General features: G+C 42.7%; 1 protein-coding gene across 3 annotated transcripts in view; it reads left to right on the forward strand.

The window, feature by feature from the left end:
* Positions 1–20942, forward strand: part of LOC129868358 (homeobox protein cut-like 1) — a 244473-nt gene that overhangs the window by 134402 nt on the left and 89129 nt on the right. For all 3 annotated transcript variants that reach the window (XM_055942277.1, XM_055942278.1, XM_055942279.1), the window contains exons 5-8: positions 800–937; positions 2378–2519; positions 4687–4763; positions 5997–6063. In XM_055942277.1, coding sequence (XP_055798252.1) covers positions 800–937; positions 2378–2519; positions 4687–4763; positions 5997–6063 — 424 coding nt within the window. The remainder of the gene's footprint in view (positions 1–799; positions 938–2377; positions 2520–4686; positions 4764–5996; positions 6064–20942) is intronic.

Below are 20942 nucleotides of genomic sequence, written 5' to 3' on the forward strand. Positions count from 1 at the left end.
TTTTTGATTAATTCATTTATTCAATATGTACATCAATACATCTACAGTTTCCACCACTGTGGGTTGTGTCTATGCTGTACTACTATTGGATAGATACTGTACAGTCTGTTTACAGGAATGTATTGTTGTCCCATTGGTTTCTCTGTCCCTAAGATAAGTCATCATCATTGTCCAGAAACCTAGCTTGCTCCCCTCTTCCTATCTCTCTTTTCCTCTCTCATTCATTCTCCCTGCCTCTTTCTCTTTCTCATGCCCTTTTGCTTTTTCTCTCCCTCTTACTCTCTTTTCCTCTCTTGCTCTCCTTTGTCTGGTCTGTGTGTGTGTGGTGGCAACAGCAGTGCTGTCTCAGCTCTCCAGCTTTGCTCTGTGCGAATGGGGGCAGCTATACATAGCTCTGCTGCTCTGGCACCCAACACACACACACACACAGAGAAGTCATCAGTCAGCCTCGCGTGACTCGCCCTGGCCACTCAGTCATAACCAGGCACAGAGACACAAAACCCCACTCTAAACCTTACTGTTGCAGTGCATGGAAGTATGTTTGAATGGAGTGAGGGGTAGAGGTTAGAGACTGACTGGATGGGTATGATCTCCTCAGTGAACCGATCTTCAAAACATGTAACACTACTAGCTACATATACACCAAGCTGTTGAACTTTGAAGATCTGCTCTGATGTTAGACATGCTTGGTAATATGTTTGTGCAGAGAAAAATTCTGTGATAAGTAATTAGCCTATAGTAATTAGTGATGTCTGGTGATTAGTAACAAGTAGTGCCCTTTCCTGTCCCCTCCTCTCAGACCCTGTGTCGGCCCTGGAGACTGCCCAGCAGCTACAGCTGAAGGTCCAGAGGATGCACGACATCGAGACGGAGAACCAGAAGCTCCGCGAGACGCTGGAGGGCTACACCCAGGAGATCGCTGAGGTCAAGAACCACGGTGAGGCTGAGACACATACTCTTTCTGAACCTATCCTGGACCAGTGTGATCGACCCAGTTTGAACCCATGGGACACAAGAAATTGTTGGCTTGCTGAGCTAAAGCCCTAGGTATTAGCTCAGGGTGCTAACACAAGTGTTCAGGTCCTAGACAACCTCATCCACTGAAACGCTTCCACTACACCAGCACGGAGAGCTAGGCTAAGACTCCCATTGGGAGATTCATCAATGCTTAGCCATCTTTAAAACGGATGAAACTCCTCAACGGTCTGGTTGAAAGTATAGTAAAAGTATATGTGCAATGTTAGCAGTTGTAAGAAGATTTCATCTGTCATGCGGATACCGTTTCAAGAGCCGATGTCCGTGGAGTTACATCAAACGCTGTCAAATAGCTAACAACTAACATCAAGTTAGTGGAGCAGCGGAGTCAGCCCAAAGTCATTCCATAACCACGAAATATAGATTATGTTTTAATAAAGGCTCTCCTCCATAGCCATCTTTATGAGTATCCCCTGGGCAGTCTTTTCAGATGAAGCCCATTGTATAGGCCTCTAAAGCCTTCACTGCTTTTTCTCTTTTCAGAAAGGCAGGGAAAAGAAGGGGAGGAGAAGAGGGGATAGAGGGAGGAGGAGGGTATGGGGGCCTGCCCTCTCTGTCTTTGGAATTCCCCTCCCACCAAGAGCTAATTGACCCAGCTCAATAGCGGCAATATTTTATTTTACCATTGATTTTTCTTTCTCCCCTCCCCCTCCCCACCGTGCCCCGGCTAAGCTGCAGATCTCCTACCTCAGTGGCGGAGGAGAGGAGAATCCCCCTCTCTCTCATTCTCTCTCCTCCTTCCCGCTCTTCCTTCCTCTCTCTCTCATCCCGGCCAGCCAAGGCCATTGATCCCCTGCAACCTAAATGTTTAAAGTTCAATTTAATAGTTAAGCGGGAAAAGGGCTCAGAGGGGACTCATCGCCATTGATTATGTGTCAGGGCTGAAATGTTGGAGTTTAAATCACCGCAGAGGAGGAGGAGAGAGCGAGGGCATCAGTGAGCGAGCGAGAGAAAAAAAAGAAGAGAAGACAAGTAAGAAGTGGGGGGAAAACTGAGAGCTCTCAGTCAGTAATACAAGTGGGCTGTGCCAATGCACACAGTGGAGTGGAGCCCTATTCCTCCTACTCCATCTCACTTGGAGAATCCCTCTGCCTCTGTCAGTGTAACTGACAATCCAGACTTAGAAGGATGATGTGCAGGAGCCTTATGTGGTACCTAATATCGTGTTGGTACTCTGGTTAATTTCTTGCCTGTTATCGTATCACTTACTGACTTTTTGTGTTTTCTCTCTCCTGCCCTCCCTCTCTGTCTCTCTCGCTGTGTATCTCTCTCTCTCTCTCTCTCTCTCTCTGTATATCTCCCTCTTTCTCTCTCTTGCTTTCTCTCTCTCTCTTTCTCACAGAGGTCACAATTAAAGCACTTAAGGAGAAGATAGAGGAGTATGAAGAGACCCTGAAGAAACAGGCCAAGGAGCTGGGCCAGGAGGAGAGGAGAGAGGGAGAGGAGGAGGGGCAGCTTCACAACGACCATGCAGAGGAGGAGAGGTAAGCTAGTAAGGACTAGCTGTGGAGGATAGGCTAGCTAGTGTTTGCCAACGGGCAGCGACTACTGGCTGCAGCTCGTGTCTGAATATGAGCGAAGGTTAGGACCAGACTGAATACCCTTATAGCTGTTGTCTGAACTATTATCTCATCTTGTACTGTAGCAGTATTTAGTTACATATTCCCATGGCAATCCAATAATTCTCTTAATAAATTGTCCGCTCAGTCTGTCTGGCCTTAACGATGGTCAGTTTCATACATGTTTGTATTGTAGATAAGTGAGTGACCAAGTTTAGTTAACCTTCCAGTGAGGATTGGCCGTAGTTTATCAGATACATCAGGGTTGTTGTGAAGGGCACTGAAACGGACTCCCTATCACGCTGTCATTTACACTTTCACTCAGCACTTGAGCTGAGCAAATATTGAATCAGGAACGGGAGATAACCGGCACTCATTCGTTTTTTGCATTGTTTTAACCCACCGTATTCCTATTGAACTTGCTCCTAATCATACTGTAACTGAATGGGAGATATCTCAATTTGAACTCGAACCAGCTCTCCCTCAACCCCGTCACACACTATTATATGATCCCATCAGTTTGTCCTGATGGAGGCATATTCGGCCGTTACACAAGGCTTTTATTGGGACCAACCAATCCTAACTGTAATCCCATTGCACTGTAATACCTTTTAATTCACCGCTGTTTGTTTACTCCTAAACCCCCCAGCATGGATGGTAATACCGCACTGAGCCTCCTGATCATCACTGCTGCCAGACTGTTACTCACCGGACAGGGACACAGTTCGGCTCTGTTATCTGTTATGTCAGAGGACACAATAAGGCCCCATTGTAACCTATTGTCACCGCTCTCACTCTTGTTACAAAGACGCTACCATAGACCCCATTCTGCTACCTTGAATTATATTAATGTTTCCTAGTCACCCAAAAATAGCACCTGGGAGGAAAGAGAGGGAGGGGAGGGAGAGAGCAGAGGTACAGTACAGTGACATGGGGATGAGTAGAGGCACAACAGTGGAGCAGTCATCCACAGAGGCAGGAACTGCCGGGCAGTCAGGACCAATGTGTCAGTGAGGTTTGTTTCCCTTGCTTTGGCTCCTCGTTTTTTAATGCATTTGAGGTTGAGAGGTTCTCTGGTGAGAATGGTGATTCTCGGTGTTGTGGAGATAGCCTTTGTATCCCCGTAGAACAATTTTGGTTGGTTGACTTTGTGCCCTGATTTTGACCAATGCATCTCACCAACGCTCCATTTAGGCCACACACTCTGGCAAGGTCGAGGATATGTGATATCTGGTGATATCTCACACTCTATTGAAACCTAAATACATACAGAAAATAGATAGCCCAGATTGTAAAACCTTATGTCTTCATTATCATTTCCAAATCTGACGACTACCCATACATACCATAAACAGTGATATCATTGATAACTAACTACTCCCAACCTTTATAGCTTTTCCCTTTGGAAACCGACAGTTTGTCCTTATAATGAACCAACTCCCAAGGAGAAACGGCCTCTCGACCCCTCTCATCTCGACCCCTCTCATCTCGTCCCCTCTCATCTCGTCCTCAGTAATAGCTAGCCAGTCAGGAGTTGACATTAATTCTTAAGGGTTTGGCATGTTCCCCTCCTCTTTAGCTCTGAGGTAAATTGATGAGTTGTCTGCCAGTGCAGGAGGGCTGGTGGCATGATGGTCGGCCCAGGTGTTTCAGTATTGATGATACTAACCCCCCGACAGACATGACAGAGCAGAACAGCCTAGCCGCTGTTGGCAAAAAATACAACACTTAACTGTCCTCTCCACTTGCACTGTACCACTTCAACTGGAATCAGAGCAAGTGCTTGTTCATTTGAGCGGGTGCTATGGTAACCTGTCTTATTTTTTCTAAAGTGCTAATAGGCTGAATTGGTCCCATCATGTTGAGTGATGATAAATCTCTTAGCTTACCTGTATCCTCTTGATGCTATAAGCCTTTTTTATCTTTAAAGTTGATACTTTTTAACCTGTTCGCTCTTTTTTGTGGTGATGCTCGCAGGCAAACTTGACACCTGTGATGCAACATTAGCCTCTTGAAATGCTCATTAGATACAATGTTGTTTCTTACTGAGGTGATGCTAAGGTAACTTGTATCTGTCCCTCTGTCCACACAGTCAACAACAGGAGAACCAGGAGTCTGTGGTGTCAAAGCTGGAGGAGGCAAACCGTAAGGCCCAGTCCCTACAGACAGGTAATCAGTAGCTAACCTTCTACACCCAGTTATTGTCCCACAGGCCCAATCCTAACTTGAGTTTCACAGGTATACTTGAACAAACCTTTGCATAAATCCCCCAACGTCACACAGTGAGCTAAGGCTAGCTTGGTGTCAACACGCTCCTCTGCTGGCAGTATGTCTTTATGTTGACCCAGAAGACAGTGTCAGATGTTGGATTCCTCTGTCTCTCTTTCTCTCTCTTTCTGGCTGGCTGACGGCTGCCCAGTGAGTGACAAATCTAGGCCTGTGAACACTGTCCCAGCCCCATGCAGCCTGCTTGCTGCTGTAGAACCGGCAGTCCCCTGTCACAGCACATCAGCTCCAGAGTCCAGACCCAGCCACTAACTCTATTATTCAGACCCAGCCACTAACTCTAGTATGATTCAGGCCCAGCCACTCACTCTAGTAGGATTCAGGCCCAGCCACTCACTCTAGTAGGATTCAGGCCCAGCCACTCACTCTAGTATGATTCAGGCCCAGCCACTCACTCTAGTATGATTCAGGCCCAGCCACTCACTCTAGTATGATTCAGGCCCAGCCACTCACTCTAGTATGATTCAGGCCCAGCCACTCACTCTAGTATGATTCAGGCCCAGCCACTCACTCTAGTATGATTCAGGCCCAGCCACTCACTCTAGTATGATTCAGGCCCAGCCACTCACTCTAGTATGATTCAGGCCTAGCCACTCACTCTAGTATGATTCAGGCCCAGCCACTCACTCTAGTACCTGCTTCATTATGAGGTTACAAGAGAAGATCTGTATGCTTAAAATATAACTTTATCACCAATTGGTGAAATTGGTGGCCAGGTTGGGCAACCAGGCAGTAGATGGTCCGTTTTTTACCCACCAGCTTAGTTAAGTTATTATTGCCTAATAATATATACCCTTTGAAACAACGTTTTTATTGTTTTATTTGGTATTTTAGAAGAAGTAGGTCTACCAGAAAAGTATCAACTGCTAGCATGTCATTTATTTGAAAATAGCAGCTGTAATAGGACTGTAAATTAAAGTTACCAAAGTTGTCTTCGGTTGTGAAACCTAAGATGGGACTTTTCTAGAAGCCTCACCTCATGTAATTGAATGCAGAAAGACCTAGGTCAGTCCTTACAGAAATCTATAGAGGGCAGTATGTTAGGGCCTAGCAGTTGTACTTCTTCCATCCAACCACCGCTGGTCTTCGTTCAAAATGCTTCATTTGTTTTTTCAGCACTTGAAGCAACTCAGGCAGAGCTTTTGGAACTGAAGAGCAAGTATGACGAAGAGTCGACACCAAAGTAGGTCCCAGTTTCTTTGCTTCATACTTTTGCTTGTGTGCTACAGACGCACGCACACACACACTCAAGAAATCCCCAGAGGCGTCTTGGTTGCTGTGCGCCTTTGATTAGGAGATAAAACCCCTGTGGTTGCCATCTGCCGTAATTGCACCTGAATCTATGGAAAATCTGATCCCCTGTAATAACCCACCTCATTCTATAATCATATATCACATTACCTCTTCATATTCAGTCATATTCTCTTATCTGATCCTAGATATGTGTACTGTAAGCCATCCAGCCCTGCCTGACTTGAAATGAATGGAATACAATGTCTATAATTGCTCACCATAACGATGCCGAGTACAAAGTAGTACCCAAGCATTAATCACTGTGTGGCTCCATGATTCATATCAAAGTATTTATGAGTGACATGGAGGCTTTTCAGCTCTGTTCAACCTGAATGTGTTAGAAGGATTGTTGTTGTGAGGAGGAGGATGGAATAGTCTGGGATAGGTAGAACATGGTTAGTTGCAAGGTTGTTTGTGTGTGTGTCTACTACATACACTGTGGGTATATGTACAGTACCAGTCAAAAGTTTGGACACACCTACTCTTTCAAGGGTTTTTATTTATTTTTACTATTTTCTATATTGTAGAATAATAGTGAAGACATCTAAACTATGAAATGACACATATGGAATCATGTAGTAACCAAAAAAGTGTTAAAGTAGCCAGCCTTTGCCTTGATGACAACTTTTCACACTCTTGGCATTATCTCAACACGCTTCATGAGGTAGTCACTTGGAATGCATTTTAATTAACAGGTGTGCCTTGTTAAAGGTCATTTGTGGAATTTATTTCCTTAATGCGTTTAAGACAATCAGTCGTGTTGTGACAAGGTAGGGGTGGTATACAGAAGATAGCCCTATTTGGTAAAAGACCAAGTCCATATTATGCCAAGAACAGCTCAAAAAAGCAAAGAGAAACAACAGTCCATCATTACTTTAAGACATGAGGGTCAGTCAATACAGAAAAGTTCAAGAACTTTCAATGGTTCTTCAAGTGCGGTCGCAAAAACCATCAATCGCTATGATGAAGCTGACTGTCATGAGGACCGCCACAGGAAAGGAAGAACCAGAGTTACCTCTGCTTCAGAGGATAAGTTCATTAGAGTTACCAGCCTCAGAAATTGCAGCCCAAATAAATGCTTCACATAAATGCTTCACGTATTCAAGTAACAGACACATCTTAACATAAACTGTTCAGAGGAGACTGCGGGAATCAGGCCTTCATGGTCAAATTGTTGCAAAGAAACCACTACTAAAGGACACCAATAAGAAGAAGAGACTTGCTTGGGCCAAGAAACACGAGCAATGGACATTAGACTGGTGGAAATCTGTCCTTTGGTATGATGAGTCCAAATTAGAGATTTTTGGTTCCAAACGCAGTGTCTTTTAGAGACGCAGAGTAGGTGAACGGATGATCTCCGCATGTGTGGTTCCCACCGTGACGCATGGAGGAGGAGGTGTGATGGTGTGGGGGTGCTTTGCTGGTAACACTGTCTGTGATTTATTTAGAGTTGAAGGCACACTTAACCATCATGGCTACCACAGCATTCTGCAGCGATACACCATCCCATCTGGTTTGCGCTTAGTGGGACTATCATTTGTTTTCAACAGGACAATGACCCAACACACCTCCATGCTGTGTAAGGGCTATTTGACCAAGAAGAAGAGTGATGGAGTGCTGCATCAGATGACCTGGCCTCCACAATCACCCGACCTCAACCCAATTGAGAAGGTTTGGGATGAGTTGAACCGCAGAGTGAAGGAAAAGCAGCCAACAAGTGCTCAGCATATGTGGGAACTCCTTCAAGACTGTTTGAAAAGCTGCCATCAAGGCAGAGGGGCTACTTTGAAGAATCTAAAATAAAACTTGGTTACTACATGATTCCATATGTGTTATTTCATAGTTTTGATGTCTTCACTATTATTCTACAATGTAGAAAATAGTAAAAATAAAGAAACTCTTGAATGAGTAGGTATGTCCAAACTTTTAACTGGTACTGTACGTACAAGGTGTACTCTATGTACCACGGTGTGAGTGTGTGTTCTGCAGGAACTGGAGCTACTGTATGTGTCTCCATGGCGATTAGCCTATGCCCATACAGTGTACAGTACAAACAAACATGTCAGAGGGGTAATTCTCACTCTCTGACTGTGTTATGTGGCACGGGCCTGTGGTCTCGGGTCAGGCAGTGCGTAGGCGGTCATTTGTGTGTCGGCCAATCACAGTGAAATGCTGCCTGTTGCTGCTCCCGGCCACACACACACACATACTGTACACCACTTTAGTATGCCACCCAGCTAGGCTCCTGCGAGTTTCTTAATTAAAGCAGTGCTAAAAGAAAGAAAGCTGCTGTTGCCACTGCCAGGCCATCTATGCAGACACACATGCTCACACCCGGGTCACGTTGGAAGTGATCCAAGTACCCATGTTATTGGCCAGGGCTGCGGTGTCAGTCATACATACACATTATCTCACACACCCATAGCCTTGTGAGGCCTCCCTGTGGTGTAGGGACTGGATGAGGCCTCATGAGTTTAGTCAGTAAAGAGAGACACAGCACTCAGGGAAAGAGGTGTGTATGTATGGTTGTGCTTGCTCGAGTCCTTCGGTCACAGAATGGGTTTGTCTGTGTCTTTGTTTCTGTCTGTATATCTATGTGTGTGACTGTGTGTGTATTTGGCATGCTTTGCATACCAAGAATGTGATCCTAGAGTGCAGCGCTTTCTGTCTGGCAGACTGTGCTGTCAGGGTAAGTGTGTGTCACCCTGATTGTCTCTCAGAACTAGTGAACCCTGTCTCCTCTTAAAACTTAACACCAGCGCTCCTTTGTTTCAGAGGAACAGAACAAGTTTCCCTTCTCACACTCTCCACATTTGAGTGACAGGTTATTGCTGCAGCTAGCGCTCTTGCTCTCTTTTTATCCTCTTGTCTGTTGCTCTCTCTCCCTATCTCACACGCACACACGACTGTGTCTTCTCTCTGAGCTGCTGATAGCTCTCTCTCTTTCCCATTCTCTCTGTCTGTCTCACTCCCCACCCCCTCTTTATTTTACCATGTTGCCTAATCTGGGCCACCGTATTGTTGTCCTGAAGTGGCCATTAAATCGTATTGTTGTCCTACCTGCCATTAAATCCTCTCTGGCTACTGGTCTAGAGTCAGTGTTTAGAATGAGGCTGTTGAGTGGCACTCTGTGACAGCTCTGCTGGTCTGGGCAGATTGTCACTGTGTAGAAATGCCTGGCAGACGTTGGCAGTTTATCTAGACGCTGACAGGGGTCAAGCTGGAGTTCCCTATTGTTTGTTACAGTGACATCTCATGTGGTCTAGAATCTAGACAGTGTTCTGGGTAGTCTCATGTTGGTCTGTAGTCTGGTAATGTAAACTATGGTCTGTACAATGAGGTCTGTAGTATATAAGATGGTCGTTTAGTCTTCAATGGTTCCTCATCCCTGACGACCCCTCAAAAACCAATGCTTCAATTTGGGGGCAACTGGGCCTTGGTGTCTAGTGTTTTTCTGTCCCTCCCTAATCCTGGTAGAGTTCCGTTGGCGTCATTATTGTTGTGTACTTGAGCATTATGTGCCTTCAGAAAGTATTCCCACCCCTGAACTTTTTCCACATTTTGTGTTACAGCCTGATTGTTAAATTGATTATGTTTTGATTTTTTTTGTCATTAGCTTGCACACAATGCCCCATCATGTCAGTGGAAATATGTTTTTCAACAGTTTTACAAATTATACTAAACAATAATATCAACACAACATGCAACAATTTCAAAATTTTTACTGATTTACAGTTCATATAAGGAAATCAGCCAATTGAAATAAATTCATTAGGCCCTAATCTATGGATTTCACATGACTGGGCAGGGGCGCAGCCATGGGTGGGCCTGGGAGGGGCCCACCCACTGGGGAGACAGGCCCAGCCAATCAGAATAAGTTTTTCCCCACAAAAGTACTTTATTACAGACAGAAATATTCCTAATTTTCATCAGCTGTCCAGGTGGCTGATCCCAGACGATCCTGCAGGTGAAGAAGCCGGATATGGGCTAGTGCGGTTACACGTGCTCTGTGGTTGTGAGGCAGGTTGGACATACTGCCAAACTCTCTAAAATTATGGAGGCGGCTTATGGTAGAGAAATTAACATTCAATACTCTGGCAACAGCTCTGGTGGACATTCCTGCAGTCAGCATGCCAATTGCACGCTCCCTCAACATCTGTGGCATTGTGTTGTGTGACAAAACTGCACATTTTAGTGTGGCTTTTTATTGTCCCCCAGCACAAGGTGCACCTGTGTAATGATCATGCTGTTTAATCAGATCTTGATATGCAACACCTGTTAGTTAGATGGATTATCTTGGCAAAGGAAACTGCTCACTAACAGGGATGTAAACAAATTTGTGTGCAACATTTTTGAGAAATAAGTGTTTTGTGTGTAGAAACATTTCTGGGATATTTTATTTCAGCTCATGGAACATGGAACCATCACTATACATGTTGCGTTTATATTTTTGCTCAGTAAAATTAAAAATTAAAATCTGAAATGTCTTGATTTAATAAATATTCAACCACTTTATTATGGCAAACCTAAATAATTTCAGGAGTAAAAATTTGCTTAACAAGTCACATAATAAGTTACATGAAATCTGTGTGCAATATTAGTGTTTAACATGATTTTTGAATGAGTACCTCATCTCTGTACTCCACACATACAATGATCTGTAATAACACTTTGGATGGTGTATCAATACACCCAGTCACTACAAAGATACAGTCGTCCGTCCTACTTAGTTGCCGGACAGGAAGGAAACCACTCAAGAATTTCACCATGAGGCCAAGGGTGACTTTAAAACAATTACAGCGTTTAATGGCTGTGATAGAAAACTGAGGATGGATCAACAACATTGTAGTTACTCCATAATACTAACCTAACTGACAGAGTGGAAAGAATGAAGCCTGTACATAATACAAATATGCATTCTGTTTGCAACAAGGCATTAAAGTAAAACTGCAAACAATGTGGCAAATAAATTAACTTTTGTCCTGAATACAAAGCATTATGTTTGGGGCAAATCCAACACAACACATCACACATCACACATCACTTCATGTTTTCAGGCATGGGGGTGGCTGCATCATAATACGGTTATGCTCGTCATCGGCAAAGACTATGGAGTTTTTTCTGTTAAAAAGAAACGGAATAGAGCCAAGCACAGGCAAAATCCTAGATGAAAACTTGGTTCACTCTGCTATGCAACAGACACTGGGAGACAAATTCACCTTTCAGCAGGACACATAACCTAAAATACAAAGCCAAATATACACTGTTGCTTACCAAGACAACGTTCAATGTTCCTGAGTGGCCTAGTTACAGTTTTGACTTAAATCGGCTTAAAAATCTATGGCAAGACTTGAAAATGGTTGTCTAGCGATGATCAACAACCAACTTGGCAGAGCTTGAAGAATTAAAAAATAAATAATGTGCGAATATCCAGGTGAGCAAAGCTCTTAGGGACTTACCCAGAAAGACTGATTGTAAAGGTGATTCTAACATGTATTAACTCAGGGAGTTGAATACTTATCCAATGAAGATAAATTAGTGCTTTATTTATTTATTTATAAAAAATGTTGTTCCACTTTTTTTGTGGAGATCCATTTTAATCCCACTTTGTTACACAACAAAATGTGGAAAAGGTTTGAAGTGTGTGAATACTTTCTGAAGGCACTGTATAACTTATAACAGTTGAATGTAACTCTCAATATGTCTTCTCAAATTACTTAATGAAATTCTGTGGCTTGAAAGTGCAGAGGGGACTTTCTGTTCGTTTTTTGAAACACAAAGCTCTATTTTGTACGTATACGTCTCATCTGACTGAGTGACTGCAATGAAGTCATTTCACAAACGGGACGTTGTGATTGACAAGGGGGAATTACATTCTCTGAGGTAGAGATCATTTATCTGGCAACTCACGAAGTCTCACACACGCACGCACGCACGCGCACACACACACACACACACACACACACACACACACACACACACACACACACACACACACTGTCAAGACGGGGCTAATTCTGTAACTGACTTCATCATTATTTGTTTATCTAACCAGTATTTATCCAGGTTGATTAGCGTAACTAACCTGGATATAACATCTGACCAAACATATTGACTTCCAAGACAGATGTAGGGTCAACAAATGTACAAATATTGGCAGCATAATGTTTGTAAATGTAGGATTTAAACACAAACAAGCATTATAGGCCCTACCCACCTGCCCCATATTTTTGGGGGTTAGTAGTTTTTGCTAAACAAGGGTTTAGCAATTTAGTACAAGGCTTAAGTGTCCATCTAATTATAATGTAGCACTAATCACATTGGGGGGAAAAATATTTGTGTTAATAGTCTTTCATTCATTGATGGAGGCAGAGAAGAGAGCGAGTGGGATGGAGGGCCCCGTAGAGAGAAAGAAGGAGAGGGAGGGGAAAAGGGAGGGATGGAAACGGTTTACTGAATCTCTGTGGAGATCCCCCTCATTATTATACACTCTGGGGGGCTGATACACATACACACACACTAACTTCACATTGACAGAATTCCTACATACACACACAATCACACTTCCTACAACAGCACAGACAGATCACCCACATTGAGTGTACACACACACTCTGTCTCAGTGCTCAGACAGAAGACCTTGTACCTTATCAATGGCTCCTTGTTCAGTCTCTGAGGGCTAATTACATTGGAGCTGAGAGCACACCCTGGAAAACATTCCCCCACTTCGAGCGCGCCCTGGAAAACAGTACCCCACTGCCACAGTCCCCGACAGCACTATGAAAAGACCGGGTCTTTTCCCAATCTTTTGACCAGGTCTTTTCCCAACAACATGCCTCTCTTCATCCTTCCTCTCTTGCAGGGCCATCCCCCTCCCACACTTCCTGTATGGCAGGGCCATCCTCCTCTCTTCCCTCACTTCCTCTCTGGCAGGGCCATCCTCTGGGCTGCCTGTTTACTCACCAACTATCTATATATATTCATATATTCATTCATATATATATATATATCTCACTCACTCACACACACACACACACACACACACACACACACACACACACATTCAGAGAAGTTTTATTGGCATGTGAAACATATGTTTACATTACCAAACCAAGTGAAATAAGCAGAAGTGAGAAGAAACAAATTTAACATCACTAAAAAACTATTAGAAATTAACACTAAACATTGCACTCAAAAATGTTTTTTAAAAGATAGACATTTTAAGTGTTATATTATCAGCTATGTACAGAATTTTAGCAATGTGCAAATAGTTGTAGTACGAATAGTGGGGGAAGATAAATAAACAGATAAATATTGGGGATATTTCAAATGTTGTTTGGGGTTGTATGGCAACTGGCCACAAATCTTGCTGCTGTTGTATTTTGCCTAACAGATATAGGTGTTTATCAATGTTTGATTTGTTTTCAAATTCTTTGTGGGTCTGTGTGATTTGTGGAAAATGTGTGTCACTAATGTGGTCATACATTTGGAAGGAGTTTAGAACGTTCAGCACTGTTTCCACCACATTTTATGGGCAGTGAGCACATCCTGTCTTTTCTTTAGGGCCATGCAAAAGACTCGTAATTGACCGTTAATTAACATAAACCCGTTTAGCATCTCCAGGCCTCCACGCATACAGTACAAGCTGCATACAAGCAGCTGATGCAGGCTCGTGCAACATCTGTAATAAATCAATGTATATACACCACAATAAATCCTTTATTTATTTTGGGCAGGTCTAAAGAAATGATGATGATGATATGAAGACATTTTTTTTCAGAAGAACAATATAACTTGGCCTACTGTATGTTATCTGGCTATGCGCCATTCCATAGGCTGTAGCTTGTTCATTTAACAGACAAGATAAGCTTATAAGTCCCATGCCATTATTTTATATTATGATTTTATAGTAAGAAGAATATAATTGAACTAGCTGAATAACATAGAAGGATATTTTTACCATTCCAGAGAGAGTGCATGTATGAAGTGGTTATGTTGAGCGTAAAAGTGATATTTTGAAACAGGGTCTATACACTAGATTTAGAGTTATTTGGTAACTTTAGTTGTTAATGATGCAAACCTTAGAATGTTTTAGAAATTAAAACATATATGAGCTGCAAGATGCGACTCTCTGCTATTGATGATTTGAGAAAGTCGCAAAGAAAGGTTACCCTCTGTTCCTTGCCTCAGGCTGCACAGATTGGTATTACATCAAGTGATCATATTTTCACCCATCAGACTATTCTCAATTTAATCTTGTCTTTACTAATATGTCAAATTTGTTTTGATTTAGAATGGTCCATTATCAAATGGTCAGGGGCAGGGGAAAATGTATGTCATCTGTATGCACTGGAATAGTGAATGGAGGCCATTTTCCCGTCTGTTCGATTTTAACTCAAGCTGGGTAGGCTACTCAGGTTATTTCACTCCACACATCAACCACTGTTTGAGGAGCATGCAGTCTCTTGCTGCGCGACTCTGTATGCCATGGGCTCTCCAACCCTGTTCCCGCAGCTACCCAGTGCTTCATTTGGGAAACCAAGTGAAATCTGTTCAGGAACATTGATAGTAGCCTAACATGTTTTCACATCAAAACATATTTAATTCAACTGTTGACAGCCCCTCTCTCTCTGCATGCTTCAAAATCAAATACAAATTTACTATAATTGAAGGGCAATTCTGAATTTGTTTAATTTTGGATTATAGGCTAGACCAATATTGAAGAAAAAAAAGACATCTCTGTAAGAGCTGTCGTTCTCCTCTTCCTCGGATGAGGAGAGGAGAGAAGGATCATCAGACCAAAATGCAGCATTCGGGAAATAAGCCATCCTTTATTTAAACACGACGATGGCAACACGAAAAACAAAACACTTTCAAAATTACAAAACAAGAAAACGACGTAGACGGAAAAACCTGAACATGAACTTACTTAACTAAACGTAAAACTCACGGACAGGAACAGACTACATCGAAAGGAAACAAACAACCGAACAGTCCCGTATGGTGCAAGACATAACACAGATACGGAAGACAATCACCCACAAACAAACAGTGAGAACACCCTACCTAAATATGACTCTTAATTAGAGGAAAACGCAAACCACCTGCCTCTAATTAAGAGCCATACCAGGCAACCCAAAACCAACATAGAAACAGAAAACATAGACTGCCCACCCAAAACACACGCCCTGACCATAAACACATACAAAAACAACATAAAACAGGTCAGGAACGTTACAATCTCAAATCTTTTGGGGGGGTTTTCTGTCACGCTTAATAAAAATTAGGATGAGAATTGTCGGAGTGGCATTGACTAAAATACAGTAGAATAGAATACACTATATACAAATGAAATTAGTAAAGCAGTATGTAAACATTATTAAAGTTACTAGTGTTCCGTTATTAAAGTGACCAGTGATTCCATGTCTATGTACAGTTGAAGTCGGAAGTTTACATACACCTTAGCCAAAATCATTTAAACTCAGTTTTTCACAATTCCTGACATTTAATCAGAGTAAAAATTCCCCTTAGGTCAGTTAGGATCACCACTTTATTTTAGGAATATGAAATGTCAGAATAATAGTAGAGAGAATTACTTATTTCAGCTTTTATTTCTTTCATCACATTCCCAGTGGGTCAGAAGTTTACATACACTCAAATAGTATTTGGTAGCATTGCCTTTAAATTGTTTAACTTGGGTCAAACGTTTCGGGTAGCCTTCCACAAGCTTCCCACAATAAGTTGGGTGAATTTTGGCCCATTCCTCCTGACAGAGCTGGTGTAACTGAGTCAGGTTTGTAGGCCTCCTTGCTCGCACACGCTTTTTCAGTTCTGCCCACAAATTTTCTATGGGATTGAGGTCAGGGCTTTGTGATGGCCACTCCAATACCTTGACTTTGTTGTCCTTAAGTCATTTTGCCACAACTTTGGAAGTATGCTTGGGGTCATTGTCCATTTGGAAGACCCATTTGCGACCAAGCTTCAACTTCCTGACTGATGTCTTGAGATGTTGCATCAATATATCCACATAATTGTCCTCCCTCATGATGCCATCTATTTTGTGAAGTGCACCAGTCCTTCCTGCAGCAAAGCACCCCCACAACATGATGCTGACAGTCCCGTGCTTCACGGTTGGGATGGTGTTCTTCGGCTTGCAAGCCTCCCCCTTTTTCCTCCAAACATAAATGGTCATTATGGCCAAACAGTTCTATTTATGTTTCATCAGACCAGAGAACATTTCTCAAAAAAAGTACGATCTTTGTTCCCATGTGCAGTTGCAAATCGTAGTCTGGCTTTTTTATGGCGGTTTTGGTACAGTGGCTTCTTCCTTGCTGAGCGGCCTTTCTGGTTATGTCGATATAGGACTTGTTTTACTGTGGATATAGATACTTTTGTACCTGTTTCCTCCAGCATCTTCCCAAGGTCCTTTCCTGTTGTTCTGGGATTGATTTGCGCTTTTCGCACCAAAGTACGTTCATCTCTAGGAGACAGAACGCGTCTCCTTCCTGAGCGGTATGGCGGCTGTGTAGTCCCATGGTGTTTATACTTGCGTACTATTGTTTGTACAGATGAACGTGGTACCTTCAGGCGTTTGGAAATTGCTCCCAAGGACGAACCAGACTTGTGGAGGTCTCCAATTTTTTTTCCTGAGGTCTTGGCTGATTTCTTTTGATTTTCCCATGATGTCAAGCAAAGAAGCACAGAGTTTGAAGGGTGGCCTTGAAATACATCCACAGGTACACCTCCAATTGACTCAAATTATGTCAATTAGCCTATCAGAAGCTTCTAAAGCCTTGACATCATTTTCTGGAATTTTCCAAGCTGTTTAAAGGCACAGTCAACTTAGTGTATGTAAACTTCTGACCCACTGGAATTGTGATACAGTGAATTATAAGTGAAATATTCTGTCTGTAAACAATTGTTGGAAAAATTACTTGTGACTTGCCAAAACTATAGTTTGTTAACCTGTCTAGGATGAGGGTGCCGCTAGCGGCACTCCCCCCCCCCCCCCCCCACTGAAAAGGCAGAGCCGCAAAATTCAAAAAAAATTTTTTTTTTAAATATTTAACTTTCACACATTAAAGTCCAATACAGCTAATGAAAGACACAGATCTTGTGAATCCAGCCAACATGTCCGATTTTTAAAATGTTTTACAGGGAAGACACAATATGTAAAGATGTACATCTATTACCTAAAATGACACTAGCATAATCCACCATCTTTTATTTGTCCACCAACACCAGTAGCTATCACCAATTCGGCTAAACTAAGATATTTATAGCCCCTAACCAAGAAAAAAACTCATCAGATGACAGTCTGATAACATATTTATGGTATGGGATAGGTTTTGTTAGAAAAAAGTGCATATTTCAGGTAGATGGCATAGGTTACAATTGCACCCACCGTCACAAATGGACTAGAAAAACTACATTGAGCAACGTGTTTACCTACTTACTAATCATCAAACATTTCGTAAAAATACACAGCATACACTAATCGAAAGACACAGATCCTGTGAATACAGACAATATTTCAGATTTTCTAAGTGTCTTACAGCGAAAACACAATAAATCGTTATATTAGCATAGCACATAGCACATAGCAGCCCAGCATTGATTCTAGCCAAAGTGAGCGATAAAAGTCAACATCGCCAAAATATATTAATTTTTTCACTAACCTTCTCAGAATTCTTCAGATGACACTCCTGTAACATCATATTACACAATCCATATAGAGTTTGATCGAAAATGTTTATATTTAGCCACCAAAATCATGGTTAGACAATGTGAAATGTAGCCAAGCTGGTGAGAAAATGTCCGTGCGCCACTTAGACAGTGATCTACTCTTATACATAAATACTCATAAACGTGACTAAAAAATATAGGGTGGACAGGGATTGATAGACAATTTAATTCTTAATACAATCGCGGAATTACATTTTTTAATTTATCCTTACTTTTCAATACAGTTTGCGCCAAGCGAAGCTACGTCAAAAAACATGGCGTCCTAAGCCACTAACATTTTTCGACAGAAACACGATTTATCATAATAAAAATGTCCTACTTTGAGCTGTTCTTCCATCAGTATCTTGGGCAAAGGATCCTTTCTTGGGTCCAATCGTCTTTTGGTGGAAAGCTGTCCTCTTGCCATGTGGAAATGCCAACTGCGTTCGGGATGAACTGGAAGCGTGCCCAGCAATTCACAGCGTTTCAGAAATAAATGTCCCAAAATCGCACTAAACGGATATAAATTGCTATAAAACGCTTTAAATTAACTACCTTATGATGTTTTTAACTCCCATAACGAGTAGAAACATGACCCGAGTAATATTACTCCCTCCACTAATGCTTGGAACAGGTGCGGGTCGGTGTCCTCTAGGCGCATGACGCAGCTCCAAAAGAGTGACTAGCTTTAGGGTTTTTTAATTTGTAGTGCCTGTGAACGCGCAATCGACCCCATTCAAATCGTCATCACGTAAAGGCATCCAGGGGAAGACGTAAGCAGTGTCCGTATACTCATAGCAATAACAGTGCCCTTTTAACTGACTCCAGATCAGGGGCCAAAATTTCTGAAATCTGACTCCATGTCAGGGAAATTGCTGTAGAATGGGCTCTGTTCCACTTAGAGACAAAATTTCAACTCCTATAGAAACTATAGACTGTTTTCTATCCAATAATAATAATAATATGCATATTGTACGATCAAGGATTTTGTGGGAAGCCGTTTCAAAAATTACACGATTAGCATAAATAGTCACAACAGCGCCCCCATCCTCAACAGGTTAACAAAAAGTTTTTGGAGTGTTTGAAAAACAAGTTTTAATGACTTCCAACCTAGGTGTATGTAAACTTCCAACTTCAACTGTATTGTCACGTTCCTGACCTGTTTTCTGTTATTTTTGTATGTGTTTAGTTGGTCAGGGCGTGAGTTGGGGTGGGCATTCTATGTTTTGTGTTTCTATGTTTAGGTCATTTGTAATTAGCCTTATATGGTTCTCAATCAGAGACAGGTGTTTGACTTTTCCTCTGATTGAGAACCATATAAAGGTAGGCTGTTCACACTGTTTGTTTGTGGGTGGTTGTCTTCCGTGTCTGTGCACCACACGGGACTGTTTCGTTTGTTCGTTCGTTTGTGTCGTCTGTACCTGTTCATGCGTTCTTCGTGTATATGTAAGTTCGTTTTGTTCAGGTCTGTTTGACTTCGTTTATTATTTTGTAAATTCTCAAGTGTGTTTAGTGTTCGTCTTGTTTAATAAATATCATGTCGTATCACAATGCTGCGCTCTGGTCCAATCCCTACTCGTCCTCTTCGGACGAAGAGGAGGAGGATAACCGTTACATGTATAGCATTTCTTAATAGCATGCAATTTGTTCGGCTTCAATGTCTCATCATGGTTGAGTATTGTTCTGTTCTAGTGGATTGTAATTTTGCTGTGGTCTGATAGGGATGTCAGTTGGCTGACTGTGAACGCTCTGAGAGACTCTGGGTTGAGGTCGGTGATAAAGTAGTCTACAGTACTACTGTCAAGAGATGAGCTACAGGTGTACGTACTGTATGAGTCCCCTCGAACGCTACCATTGACTATGTACAGACCCAGCAGGCGACAGAGCTGCAGGAGTTGTGACCTGTTGTTTTGTCGTAGTTGTGTATAGGGGGCATATTGGGGAGGGAATGCTGTCAACTCCAGGTAGGTGTTGTCCCCATGTGTGCTGAGAATGTCAGGTTCTTGTCCAGTTCTGGCATTTAGGTCGCCACAGACTTGTACATGTCCCTGGTCCTGGAAATGGTTGATCTCCCCCCACTATGATGGAGAAGCTGTCGTCATTAAAGTATGGGGATTCTATTGGGAGGATATAGGTAGCACACAGAATTAAATTTTTCTCTGTTGAGAGAATGTCCCTATTAATTTCTAACCAGATGTGAAATGCTCCTGTTATGATTAATTTAATAGTGGGTTATGTCTGATCTATACCAAATTAACATACCCAAAGTCATCTTCCTGTTATACTCCTGATAGTTTGGTGGATGGGACTACCAGTTCTCTGTAACCTAAAGGGAAACCAGTGGGTCCATCTCCTCTTTACCATGTTTCTTGTAGGACTGGTGGTACTGTGGTCTGGGTGCAGGTCTGGGGGGGGGGGGGGGGGGGGGGGTGGGGGGGGGGGGGGGGGGTCTAGCAGGTCTAGGTGGGAGTCTTACAGGTCTGTGTGGGTTGCTCATTGCTCTGTTGCTCATGTGTGAGGTACTGAAGCTGCGGTTAAGTGCGATGTCTTGCAGGGTCCTGGCAAAGGTGGGGACCATAGCCTTGTAGAGATGTACCTAGCTATACAGGCTGTCCAAATCCAGGATGGGGTTTTGAGGCACAGTCACGGGAAATGCTTGCATTCATCCTCTGTATGGTGACAGGTTGAACGTTTTTTCGTGGTAGCAGAGTGGTGATGGCCACTCGTGTGTTAGGGAAAGTGGAAGAAGCTTTTTCAATCACTCCCTGGAGGTCTGTGGCCACCTTTTTCTGCTGGGCCCTCAGGTCGTTTGTATCTGTGTGTATTATTATGTGCCTGGGGGATCTGAATTGGTCCTCTGATAGCAGCTCCAGGTCTCGCCGGGTGTTTGGACACCACAGTTTAGCCACTTTGTGTTTAGGAAATAGTGTGTTTTCTTGCACAAATTTCCTGTTTGAGTCTATAAGGAGCACAATCTATCACGTTTGTGTCCTCAGTGGGTGTGTAGCGGTGCTCAGGAGGGCTTTCAGGGGGTGCTAGGAGGGG

This window comes from Salvelinus fontinalis, chromosome 13 (genome assembly GCF_029448725.1).
Source record: "Salvelinus fontinalis isolate EN_2023a chromosome 13, ASM2944872v1, whole genome shotgun sequence".
Taxonomy (NCBI): domain Eukaryota; kingdom Metazoa; phylum Chordata; class Actinopteri; order Salmoniformes; family Salmonidae; genus Salvelinus; species Salvelinus fontinalis.